General features: G+C 39.0%; 1 protein-coding gene across 1 annotated transcript in view; it reads right to left on the bottom strand.

The window, feature by feature from the left end:
- The window catches only part of LOC113444686 (microsomal triglyceride transfer protein-like), a 30,527-nt gene that overhangs the window by 887 nt on the left and 17,619 nt on the right, over positions 1-12,021 (bottom strand). The window contains exons 10-17 of the mRNA XM_026713544.2: positions 10,185-10,292; positions 9,865-10,077; positions 8,140-8,354; positions 6,006-6,106; positions 4,298-4,419; positions 2,825-3,043; positions 2,509-2,633; positions 507-677 (exon numbers count right to left, since the gene is read on the bottom strand). Of these exons, the coding sequence (XP_026569329.1) occupies positions 507-677; positions 2,509-2,633; positions 2,825-3,043; positions 4,298-4,419; positions 6,006-6,106; positions 8,140-8,354; positions 9,865-10,077; positions 10,185-10,292 (1,274 nt within the window). The remainder of the gene's footprint in view (positions 1-506; positions 678-2,508; positions 2,634-2,824; positions 3,044-4,297; positions 4,420-6,005; positions 6,107-8,139; positions 8,355-9,864; positions 10,078-10,184; positions 10,293-12,021) is intronic.

The raw sequence follows: 12,021 nt of genomic DNA, 5'->3' as shown, positions 1-12,021 counted from the left end.
AATATAAACTATGAGCCACTCCTTATTATCCCACTCCTTATTAGCACTGATGTGGTTACCTAGTTTGGATGAGCTCTGCAAGAAATCCACCAAGCTCAGAGAGCACCAAGTACCCTTCATTAGCCATTTTAGAATTTTATGGGGGTTTTTTGGGGGGCGGGGGGGGGGATACTGTATACTTGAAATTTACATCATGATGTAAATTTATAACAAAAACGGGTGGTTTAGCGTCTGAATCTGTTTTGAAGCTTGATCTGCGGTGATCTTTACATGTGCTAGACCTTGTTTAATTCTCTGGCACTTGGAATAAACATTGCATGCTTCAACTGATCTGTGGCTACAAGTCAGGAACAGCAATTGCTGTACACATGCTCATAGTGGAAAGGTCATGATTACTTAGGAGGTTACTTTTAAAGCAAACTAAAACAGAACTCGTAGCAATGTCTAAGATGATGTATAGTTTTGAGCTCCATAGCATCTTGGCTTAACATTTATGTCTGGTTTACCTGTAAGAGACTGGTTGCTTTGCAAGCTGCAGACACATAGTCATGGGGCCCAAAGTAAGTCTAGCAAGAATGTCAACATTTGTGCTCAGTTCTATGTCTGATTGGCTTTTAAGTGTGGCTTGGAAGAAGGAAGTATCCACTTCTGCTTGGAAATCAACAACCAGTGCACCTCTGTATTGTGGAGAAAAAGAACAGGTCAGTGTTGACACCAGTGGGACATATATTTTTTGGGGGGGAAAATTTCCTTTCTGCTGGATCAGAGTAAATATTAATGTGGTATTTCCCATAATGGGGCAGCATGATGGCTCAGTGGTTAAGACACGGGGCTTGTCATTCTGGAAAGCAGGCAGCCCAGGTTTGAGACCCGAGCTACCATGGGAAAAGGGGAGCTCCCGTTTTCACCCCAGCTCCTGCCTACTTAGCCGTTCAAAAGTATATAAATGCAAGTAGATAAATAGGTACCACTTCAGCGAGAAAGTAACAGTGTTCCATGGTGTCATCCTATTACACGACCACGGAAATGTCTTCAGGCAGTGCAGGCTCAACGGCCCTGAAAGGGAAATGAGCACTGCCCCCTATAGTCAGCAATGACTAGCAGAGTAAAATCCGCAGGGACTCCTTTTACTTTTTAATTTCCCATAATGGCCAGATGGAGATCACCAAGCAAAATACGAGGGCATCGGTCTTCTCTTATTGTTACCCAGCAACTGATACTCAGAGATACGGTGTCTCTGACCTGGCCAGTCCCATAAGGCCATCTTCCATATTTACTGTTGCAACAAGATTTGCTTGTATGATACAAATTATATAAATTGGATCGATCGGAATATAAATCTGGAGAAGAAGCAGTTAAAAAAACAAAAAAAAGCAGGCCTCATAGCTGGCTACGTTGTTAAAATGGTAAATTTTCCTTGGCATGACATTAAATACTCTGTACATTTCCCCATTTGTTGGACAAAGGTTCCCCAGATTCCCATACAAACATGGTGTCAACTTCTAATCAAACCTGGCAGAAGCCGTTTTTCTATTCCTCAGTTGCCACACAGAGTGGGGGGCGGGGGGAAGGAGAATGAAATGCGCAGCTAGACAAAACACAGAGCTTTCTTGTGGGAACCAAGGTCATCTCTACAGGTGATGGATAGAGCTGGGAAGGAGTGCCTGGAGAGCCTGCCAATTAATCTAATTGGCCAACGTGACCTGTGACTTTGTGGTGGGGGAAGATTTCCTATTTTGATGATACTGAAACCGTGGGAAATATTTAGAGTTGGTTTTGCATTTGATTGTGTCGATATGATGTATCCAATAAAGAAGTCATTGGAGGAAGAGTTCCGATTTGCTTGGGTTCGTTAGTCAGAATCATGACACAGGATTCTTCAGCAGGAATTCTCAGAGCACTGGCGTAGGTCATCCGAAGGGCACCATATTGGCAAAAACTTCCATGATAAATAAGGATATCTCAGCAGTGGCCAGCCATTTGAGCAACTGTTATCAATGACTATGTAATAAGTATAACCAATGAACTAAAGGAAAATATCCCTCCTTTAAGTTTTCATAAATGGACACAGTATAAAGGCTTGGTTACATGAAGTTTGTCAAATAACTTTCATGAACTTTGCTCAATAAATTGTTTCAACTCCTCCCCGCATGTACTAGACATTGCAACAGAGCTTTGCATGCCAAAACAACTAGACACAGAGACAGTTTTTTCCTCATGCCATCACTCTACTGAACACTTTATTCCCATGGTCTTACGTCTAAGTATATTTACCTATCTAGGATAGCTGTATTGCTTTTATCCTTCTCATCTGTTCCACTACCTTCTCTTTTGATATCACTGTTATCATTATTACGCTTATTATTACTTTGTTGTTTTGCACGTACACTGAGAGCTTCTGTACCAGAAACACATTCCTTGTATGTCCGATCACACTTGGCCAAATAAACTTTTCCATTCCATTCCATTCTCACTGTTTAGAGGTGAAATTGGTACCTATTCACATACCTTGATTTAATACTTGTATTGAATTTCTGCTCCCACATATCCATGTTGAGATCAGCTGAAATATCTAAGCCCAGTCCAACTTGAAGAGTAATCACAACTTGCAACCCGGATTGAAGTGGAACTGCCTGGAGCAATAACATTCTGTTACTGTTGCCTTGGACCTAGTGCAATCACTAAAGATACACAGCTGTTCCAAAATAAATATATGTTCAATGGGTCTTACTTCCAAGTTACAGATATAAAAATTTTGAAAATGGTCTATTCTTAATGACGTAAAATTTTTAGTGTTGTCATAAATATCATATAGGACTAATACCTCTTGATGATCCACCAACAGCAGGTTCCCTTTGACCACTTTCATAGGCTTTCCTGGGCTCATAAACATTTTTGACATTAGTTCTGAATATCCATCAAAGAAGGTCACTGGCCGTAATGGGACGTCAAGCAAAATGGCAGACATGCCAGCTGTAAACTCCTGTTCCTCAGTTGCATCTTCATCCAACATTCCTTCAAGCCCTTTTGCTTCAACAACCACCTGCAGGATGCACAGAAAAATAAAGTCTGATGCACAGGTTTTTTTCCCTATTTATATTTTGGTGTGCTTTTAAAGGTTGTGTAATCTCTGTTTCCAAATTTCTACCCATTTAGGACTGCTGATGCCTGCTAACTTTTCCCTGCTAGCAGTGAAACTACTGGTGAGTGAAGCATGCAAAAGACTTTGGTAGAAAACAAGGGTGTCTTTCTTCAAGGAGCTTTAGTCTAGGTCAGGTGTCTCCAAACTTGTAGATCTATAGACCTGTGGATTGTAAGACTTGTGGACTTCAACGGACAGAATTCCCCAGCTAGTTGGCTGAGGAATTCTGGAAGTTGAAGTCCACAAGTCTTCAAGTTGCCAAATTTGGAGAACCCTGATCTAGACATATTGGATTTCAATTCCCATCATCTAGAACTACTCACCATAGTGGGTAGAGTTCATAAAAACAGGAGCCCAAAATATTTAGAAGGCTCCAAAATAAGGAAGATAAACCCAAGACAAGTGCCATATCAGGAATACAAATATTGCCACTAAATTATGATATTTAATATGATCAAAAAGGCACATTGTTCCAGTCTACTTCTACTTCTGATCTACTTCTATTCCTCAGTTGCCACACAGAGTGGGGGGGGGGGGAGGAGAATGAAATGTGCAACTAGACAAAACACAGATTTTTCTTGTGGGAACCAAGGTCATCTCTACAGGTGATGGATAGAGCCAGGAAGGCTCTATCTGAAGAGCCTGTCAATTAATCTAATTGGCCAACGTGACTTGTGACTTTTGGAAAGGGAGTTATTTCCTATTTTAATAATACTTAAACTGCAGGAAATATTTAGAATTGGCTTTGCATTTCTAGATTCTAGATTTCATAGATTCTAGATTTCATAGATTCTAGATCTATGCACCACTCGGAACAATGTCAATTGGCTTGAAAAAAGACTCTGCCTCACTGTTCCACAGCTGGTGAAGCACTTTAAAATGCAATTAATTGTGATTAAACATAATAACATAATTTTAAAGCTACTTGGATGATATCTGGGCAATCAATTGCCTGGTTCCTAGTTACCCAGTATGGACAATCATTCAGGGCATTTTGAGAAATCTTGAAATGACTTTATGGGGTAGAAATATATCCTGTAGAAATTTAATAGGAGACTTAATTAGCTTCCAGAAGGTGATGGGTATCTAGCAGAAATCTTCAGAATTGTCTTGAACAGTAGAAGAGACTTCGATCAACTTCATAAGCCATCAGACCTGAGCTGCTTGGAGCCGGTGGCCATGACTTTCAATATCAAAATTAGTGGTGCTCTTTTGAAGTAAACCAAGTTCTGAGAACAAGAGTTCCACACCAAAAGTAGAAGATGCATCTTCAGTGGCTAAAGGGGGGGAAAAGGAGACAATAATGAATAAGAAGGCTGCTGTGAGGCCTTGTACAGCAAATAACAACTCCATCCCCTTTTTCAAAAGCTTTCCTAAGGGGAGAACTACATGGGATGTATATATTGTAGAGTAGTGGGGGAAAAAACACATTTTTGACACCAGTGGCCATTCTTTTACTATTTTAGATGCCTGCAAAATAGGAGTAATGTGGAAAATGGCACCATGATAGTGAGTGGATTTTTTTTTTAAAAAAAGAATATTTGTAGATTGATGTATCTTTTAGAAGTTCAATCTCTCTAGAATGGGTGAAGGATTGATGGGAGTAATGAAATTTGACAAAAAGGGAGCAGGGTATGTACAGCCCATGGCAGAGTGTTTTGCTAGAGGCACTGAAGCCCTACGGCTGAGTGATGAATGCTGACATATGAATCAGAGGTGGTATTCAGCAGGTTCTGACCAGTTCTGGAGAACCGGTAGCAGAAATTTTGAGTAGTTCAAAGAACCGACAAATGCCACCTCTGACTGGAGATTTTACAGTATCCTTCCCCTGCCATGCCCACCAAGCCACGCCCGCAGAACCGGTAGTAAAAAAAATTGAATCCCACTACTGCCCTTCCCCATCTATTCTCTACCTCCCGAGTCCCAGCTGATCGGCTGGGTCTTCTTTTGTTGCCCAGCACAGGAGAACCGAGCCAGAAAGCAGATTAGTGGGGTGGGGAGGGAATGGAGATTTTGCAGTATCCTTCCCCAGCCAGGCCCACCAAGCCATACCACGCCCACCAAGCCACGCTCACAGAACTGGTAGAAAAACTTTTGAATCCCACCACTGATGTGAATCTATCTCAAGTACAATATCACAGTCTCTCACTTTGGAAGTGATTTTGCATAAAATTACTCTTTAGGATTTTTGAATAGTGAAATCTAGTGAGAAGGGGCTGCTTTTGTTGTAAATTTAAAATGTATTTGCTGTGGTTATTTTATTCCATAATAACCATAGCAGTACATTCATGAGGGTAACATTTCCTATGACCCTTGTTTTCTGAAGATGGACTACTATTTGTGATTAGGGCATGTAGCATATTCATTGAGAGAGAGAAACACACACACGCACACAGAGAGACAGAGACAGAGAAACATGATAGAAAGATGATGGAGATAAAGATAAATAAATACATAGAGATACCAGATAGATGATGATGAAGAAGATAGATAGATGATAGGTAGATAGATGATAGATAGATAGGCAGACAGGCAAACAGACAGACAGACAGATAGAACTATGCATGCAGAGGCTTGATTAATATTTGGGAGGGAGAATATTAGAAAGTTCCAGGTTTAGGCTAGATTGGGTTGCAAAAAAGGAAGTAAATAATGGCAAGGTAAAGTTATTTAATTGCTAAGAAAATTACCCAGACATGTCATCAATACTGTAGTTGACTTCAACTTAAAAGAAATCCTTACTTTAGTTCATATTCTCAAAATGTTATTGTGCTTTGGACTTAGTGGTTGTGTTAGAACACATTTTACCATACTGATGCAGGAGGCCTCCATAGATATTTTTGAATATCAAGGAGATTTTCACCTGTTAATAATCCTGAGAAAGATATGGATCTTCCCTCTTTGGGTGAGAAGTAGTAGTAATTATTTATCCTTGGATCCTTCAAGACATCTTTGATCACCTGCCTGGATCAACAGGAAAGATGGAGAAAAAATAAAAGCAGTCATAGATGAACTATAGCAGACAATATAAAAAAAGAGATCAGCTGTACTTTTTAAAAATAGTTTGCCAAAATGTTCTGTCCTCTAAACCCTGATCTCTCTATATTTCTTTATGAAAGAAGATTATGAGCTGCGGTGGCACAGTGGTTAAAGTGTAGCACTGCAGGCTACTTCTGCTGCCTGCCGGCTGCCTGAAATTTGGCAGTTCGAATCTCACCAGGCTCAAGGTTGACTCAGCCATCCATCCTTCCTAGATGGGTAAAATGAGGACCAAATTGTTGGGGGCAATAGGCTGACTCTATAAACTGCTTAGAGAGGGCTGTAAAGCACTGTGAAGTGGTATATAAGTCTAAGTGCTAGTGCTATATCATTCTCATTGTACTGGAGCAGGGGTCTCCAAACTTGGCAACTTTGAGACTTTTGGATTTCAACTCCCAGAATTCCTTAGCCAGCATGGGGAATGGACTCTGTACTAGAGAACATGTTTAACTGATACTACTTATCTTTTATGATGAGGGATTTCTTTAGCTTGAGTTTTTATTCACTGTATTGTTCTGAATCTCTTTGTAACATCAATCTTCTGGTCATGGTGGACCCATGGGAAGATGAACTATGGGAATTACAGGTTGTCATTGACTTATGACCACAATTGAGCCAGACATTTCTGTTGTTAAGTGATAATTGTTAAGTGAATTTTCTGCCATTTTACAACCCTTTCTGGACCACATTCGTTAAATGAATCACTGCAGATGTTAAGTTAGTAACATGGTTGTTAAATGAACCTGGCTTCCCCATTAACTTTGTTTATTAGAAGGTCGCAAAAGGCAATCACATGACCCCAGGACAATCTGACTGTCATAAATACGAGTCTGTTGCCAAGCACCTAAATTTGGCCATGACCATGTAATGGTCATAAGTGTGGAAAAACAGTCACAAGTCACTTTTTTCAGTGTTGTTGTAACTTCAAATGGTCACTAAATGAGCTGTAGTAAGTTAAGGACTACATGTACTTGAGTGTCCCAATAGAGATCAGAGAACCTTAGAACCCGAGTTCTCAATGAATATTTGCTTTGCATGACTAAATCTCAAATTCTAAGGAAATGCAGCTATGGGAACAGAAAATATTTCATGTCAAAGAATAGTTGTCGACAGTGATGTAGAAAATATGCCACTGGACTAGTTGTTCAAAGACATAGCTTTACATACAGTTGATTCATATGAGATTTAATCTGGGCAGCAGAATTATCCATGAGAAGTTTTATTGGGATAAGTGATTAAGAAAATAATTGAGGGAAAAGAATATGGAATCTTGCTTAAAATATATATATGCACATGTGGCACATAGTAGTTAGGAGATTATTATAATTAAACTAGAATGTGATAATTATACAGTGATTATATTATAAATTTTGATTATGGATTAAAGGGGAATAAATTGAGGGATGTATAAGATAAAAGGGTGGCACACTCTAATTGATAATAAAAGGGGGAAAATTTTGGAATTAATAGATTTAAGTTGAAATTTAATGAATAATGAAACAAAAGTATGTGATAAAATTGCAAATATGACAGATAAAAGTATAAAGGAATAATGAATTTAGAATAAAAAATAAGAATGTTAGACTATAAAACAAGATATGACTATATTTAAAGAAAAAGGAATTAAGTTAAGATATAAATTGAAAATGGATTTAATAAGTGTAAAGAAAATAAGAATATTGGAGAATATTGATTGGAAAATGGAAGTAATGATATGATATAGAATTGAATGTGAAAGATAAATAAGCTCATGTTTGTATTGAAATATAAAAACCTGGAACCACTTTGTTCACGGAAAGAGATGTTTTTAAAATGTAAAAATAAAAAAAACCTATTACAAAGAAAAAGAGAAATTTTATATAATAGATTGAAGGAAAAAGTGAAAAGAAATAACACTGGTGGTCATGGAGACGCAATATTATACATAATTTTATGTAATGACATTCAGTATAGTTTACCTGGTTGGATGGTTATCAGAAGACATAATGCCTAGAATTTTGGACAATATAAATCTCTGCATTTCTGGTGAAAGTTCTCTGCTGGCCAACAGGATATTGATGAAGTCCATGTGTGAGGGACTGTTGTCCAAGAGGATTTCTGCAGCTGCCAACCTTGAATTTTTTTGATACTTTCTCTGAACTTGGTAGAAAATGCGTTTCATTGCCATTTTAACCTGGTGCGAGAAAGCAGGGACAAACCATAGGTGTTTTTTGTGCAATGACAATAACTTTATTTGAATGACAACTTTTCTTCCATTCAAATGAGCTTAAATCCTTGATGTGCTAGTTTTCTATATTTCAAGATATTGTTAAACTCCAGTTTCTACCAGATCTATGCGGTTCTTCTGACCCACGCCCTTTTCCAACAAATCAAACACAATCCAAAAGGATCAGAAACCTTGTAATGCTTTTACAAAATAATTAGCTGTGATAAGCACAAGTCTTGCCAAACTGTGCAAGGCTGCCAAAAGATAACAGACAAGAAATAATTTGCAATAAAAGAATCTTCAAATACAAATTCAGGATAGATACTGGAATATCCACGAGGCTGGAGTTTCAAAACGTCTTTGCTTCCTGCAAAGAACGTTTGCTTCACAGCTGGTTTTTATCTTCTTGAAGGAGGGGCCATTACCTTGCAGCCTTACTCCCGAGTCGCCTGTGCCACTGCAACTGCTCTTTCCTGCAAGCAATCCTGTGCGCACGCACACTTGGCACAGGCTCCTCGGGAACCTCCTCATCGCTGCTGTCAGCCCCCACAGTCTCTGAAAGCAGCAGTCCACTCCCTAATGGTCCTGGTCCTTCATCTGAGTCCTCGCTCTTCTCAGCCATCTGCACCTGCTGCCAGCTAACCATAACAGCAGTATAGCAAAAGGCAAGGGATAATGGAAGCATTATTTAATAATTAGATATTTTAAAATCCCCTTTTTTGGTTTGGTTCAATCAAAGCATGTATATATCTAATCATTTCACCTCCTATTTTCCCTACTACCTCAGCATCACTGAGAGTGTCCTGACATACGGCATTCTTGTATGGTATGGGAGCAGCTCTGTGGCAGACAAAATGGCTCTACAGAGAATCATCAAAACTGCCCAGAATATCATCAGGCTCCAGTTACCAGCCCTGGACAACATCTTCACATCTCGCTGTTTGAGGAAGTTGCACAACATTCTCAGAAACTCTTCCCAGCCTGCTTTCAATCTGTTTGAACTGTTGCCTTCTGACAGAAGATACAGAACAATTAAAATTTGGACCACACGTTTTTATCCCAGAGCTATAATTGCAGTTAACAATGAACTTAAGAACCTCCATCAGTCAGCTGTTGGACAGTATTACTTGTTCTGTTATGTGGATGCTTGTGTGTTTTAGGGGCTGGAGAATTTTGGTGGGTGGGGGTGTGTTTGGGGATTGTCATGTGTGTGTGTGTGCATGTTGAGTCTGGTCTCTGATTGTTATGTGAATTTCGTTGTATGTGTATACTGTGTATATACATACAATGACAATAAAATATTAGTATATTATTATATTAAATAATGGAATTAATTTCTGATGCAAATCAAGGAACAGTCAAACTGCATATAGCTTCTGGACTTCCTGGCAGAGAATAGCAGCAATGTTTCATTAAAGCGCTAGTTTTAAAGATTAATTCTTAGCAAGGTTTATTTTAGCAACAGGTCATCTCATACCGTGCTTGTGATGTGCTCTGTACTGTATCTCTTTAGAGCTGTCACCGCTGCAGCTGAGATGGAGGATGAGCCTTCCTCTGCATAATACAGGAAGGTAGGGATGAATTCTGGGAGCAGGGTACTTTTCAGAGACGACAGGAACATCATCTTCCGCGAGTCCATCTTGGAGCGATGAAGTTTTTTCAGGATGGCTTCCTTTGCAAGGCTGACTTCCTAGTTTATTTGAGAGATGGGAAGAACGAACCAAAAGGAGCGACATCAGTCAAAACGCCAACTGGTAATCCAAAGTGGAAAGGACGAGAATAACTGCATCAACTCACCTTTAGGTCACATTGGTTCATCTGACACAATTTGCCCACGAGACTGCCAATGATCATGTTTCCTGCTTCTGAAGTGGCATCATTGAGGTATTTGTTGTTTAGACTGTCCTATAAGAAAGAGAGAGGAGGGACAAGGCCCTTCATTCAAGGGTGTATTAAAAGAGGATTGTCATCTTGAATGGCGTTGAACGATTGTGAAGAATTTAAGGGTTTGGTGTTCGCTTGTCTGTTTGTTTTTGCACTCAGCATTTGATTGAGATGATGACACCGGGAACATACTACCATATATGGTGGTCTTGCATAGAAGTTAAAAGATATTGGACTAAAATACACACATGGTTGGAAAAAAATGATTAAACAACATATCCATTTGAAATCTGTAATATTTTTATTAGGAATGGTACCTGAAAGTTATAGTAAAGAAAAAGCATACTTAATCATACTTAATTAAATACTTAATTATACTTAATTAAGCATACTTAATCATGTCTTAACAGCAGCTAGAATTGTATTTGCTCAGAATTGGAAAAGTGATAAGATACCGATAGGGGGAAAAGTAATTGAAAAAATATTTGAATGTGTAGCAATGAATAGACTAACGTTAGAAATCAAAGAAAAGGAAGAATCTGAATATTACATGGTATGGGATTTGTTTTATCAATGGTTAGAAAATAAAATAAATTAAAATGGATTAGATCTATTTACAAAGTAATAAGAGAAGCTTGTAAAATAGATGGATATTACTTATATTATTAATATGGGAATGTGATTATTGTTATATTGATAAGAAGGGTATTATTATTAATTGTAAACACACGAAATACGTATCTAATTGACACATGATTGAAATGGAATGGATTTATTGTATGTCAAAAAAAAAAAAATGGAGATGATGATACTTGCGGTATCAAAATTCTCCAATCCGGATGCCCTCCAGTAGTGTGAACTTCAATTTCCAGAAGGAGAAATGCCCAAGTTGGCCACATCTTGCTAATCTTGACTTGGTTCCCAACTGCTAAGCACAGTTGAACCTGATTAGTACTTGGACGGTAGACCACCAGAACATTCAAAGGCTGTAGGGACTATTGAGAATTCAAAGAAACATCCCAGAATAGAGCAAGGCACATCTGACTTGCTGCTAAGAACACTCTTGCTGCCCAAGAGCTCAAAGGAATGTTTACAGTTCAGAAAGACTCTTTTGTGGCAATAGGCACTCATAAATAACTCAGGATCAACCTGGCAGGAGATCTCAGGTGGACCACCCAGTAACTGTTCTGGTCAACAGTTTTATACAGCAGGGGTCCCCAATCCCCAGGCCACGGACCAGCACCAGTCCTTGGCTTGTTAAGAACTGGGCAGCGCAGATGGAGGTGAGTGGCGGAAGAGCAAACTGTAAACTGCACATGTATTGGATCTAGATCGCATGCTCCTCCTCACCCAGCCACCCCTCTGCTCCGTAGAAAAATGGTCTTTCGTGAAACCAGTCCCTGGTCTTTTTGGTGCCAAAAAGTTTGGGGCCACTGTTGTATATAGTATATAATTTGGATGAAAGTGTGGAAAGGTTGCACACTCCATGGAGCTTGGAAGCATACCTGGTGCTATAAAAACTGAATGAAATTTTGTAATGAATTTGGCAGGTTGAAAACACTGGGAGAAAACCAAGAACATGAAATTCAAGAAAAGTATCTCTGGATTATAATACGGATCTGTGATATTTCAGATCAGTGGTCCTCAAACTTTTGGGCACCAAGGACCGGTTCTGTAGAAAACAATTTTTCCACAGGCTGGTGTGTATGTGTGATTTCGCACATGCAGATGAAGCTTCACTCACCCTAAT

Source organism: Pseudonaja textilis, chromosome 4 (assembly GCF_049901715.1).
Source record: "Pseudonaja textilis isolate UNSWEBS1 chromosome 4, rPseTex1.2, whole genome shotgun sequence".
Taxonomy (NCBI): Eukaryota; Metazoa; Chordata; class Lepidosauria; order Squamata; family Elapidae; genus Pseudonaja; species Pseudonaja textilis.
Note: the sequence above shows the minus strand (reverse complement) of the source record. Positions and strands in the feature narration are given on the sequence as shown.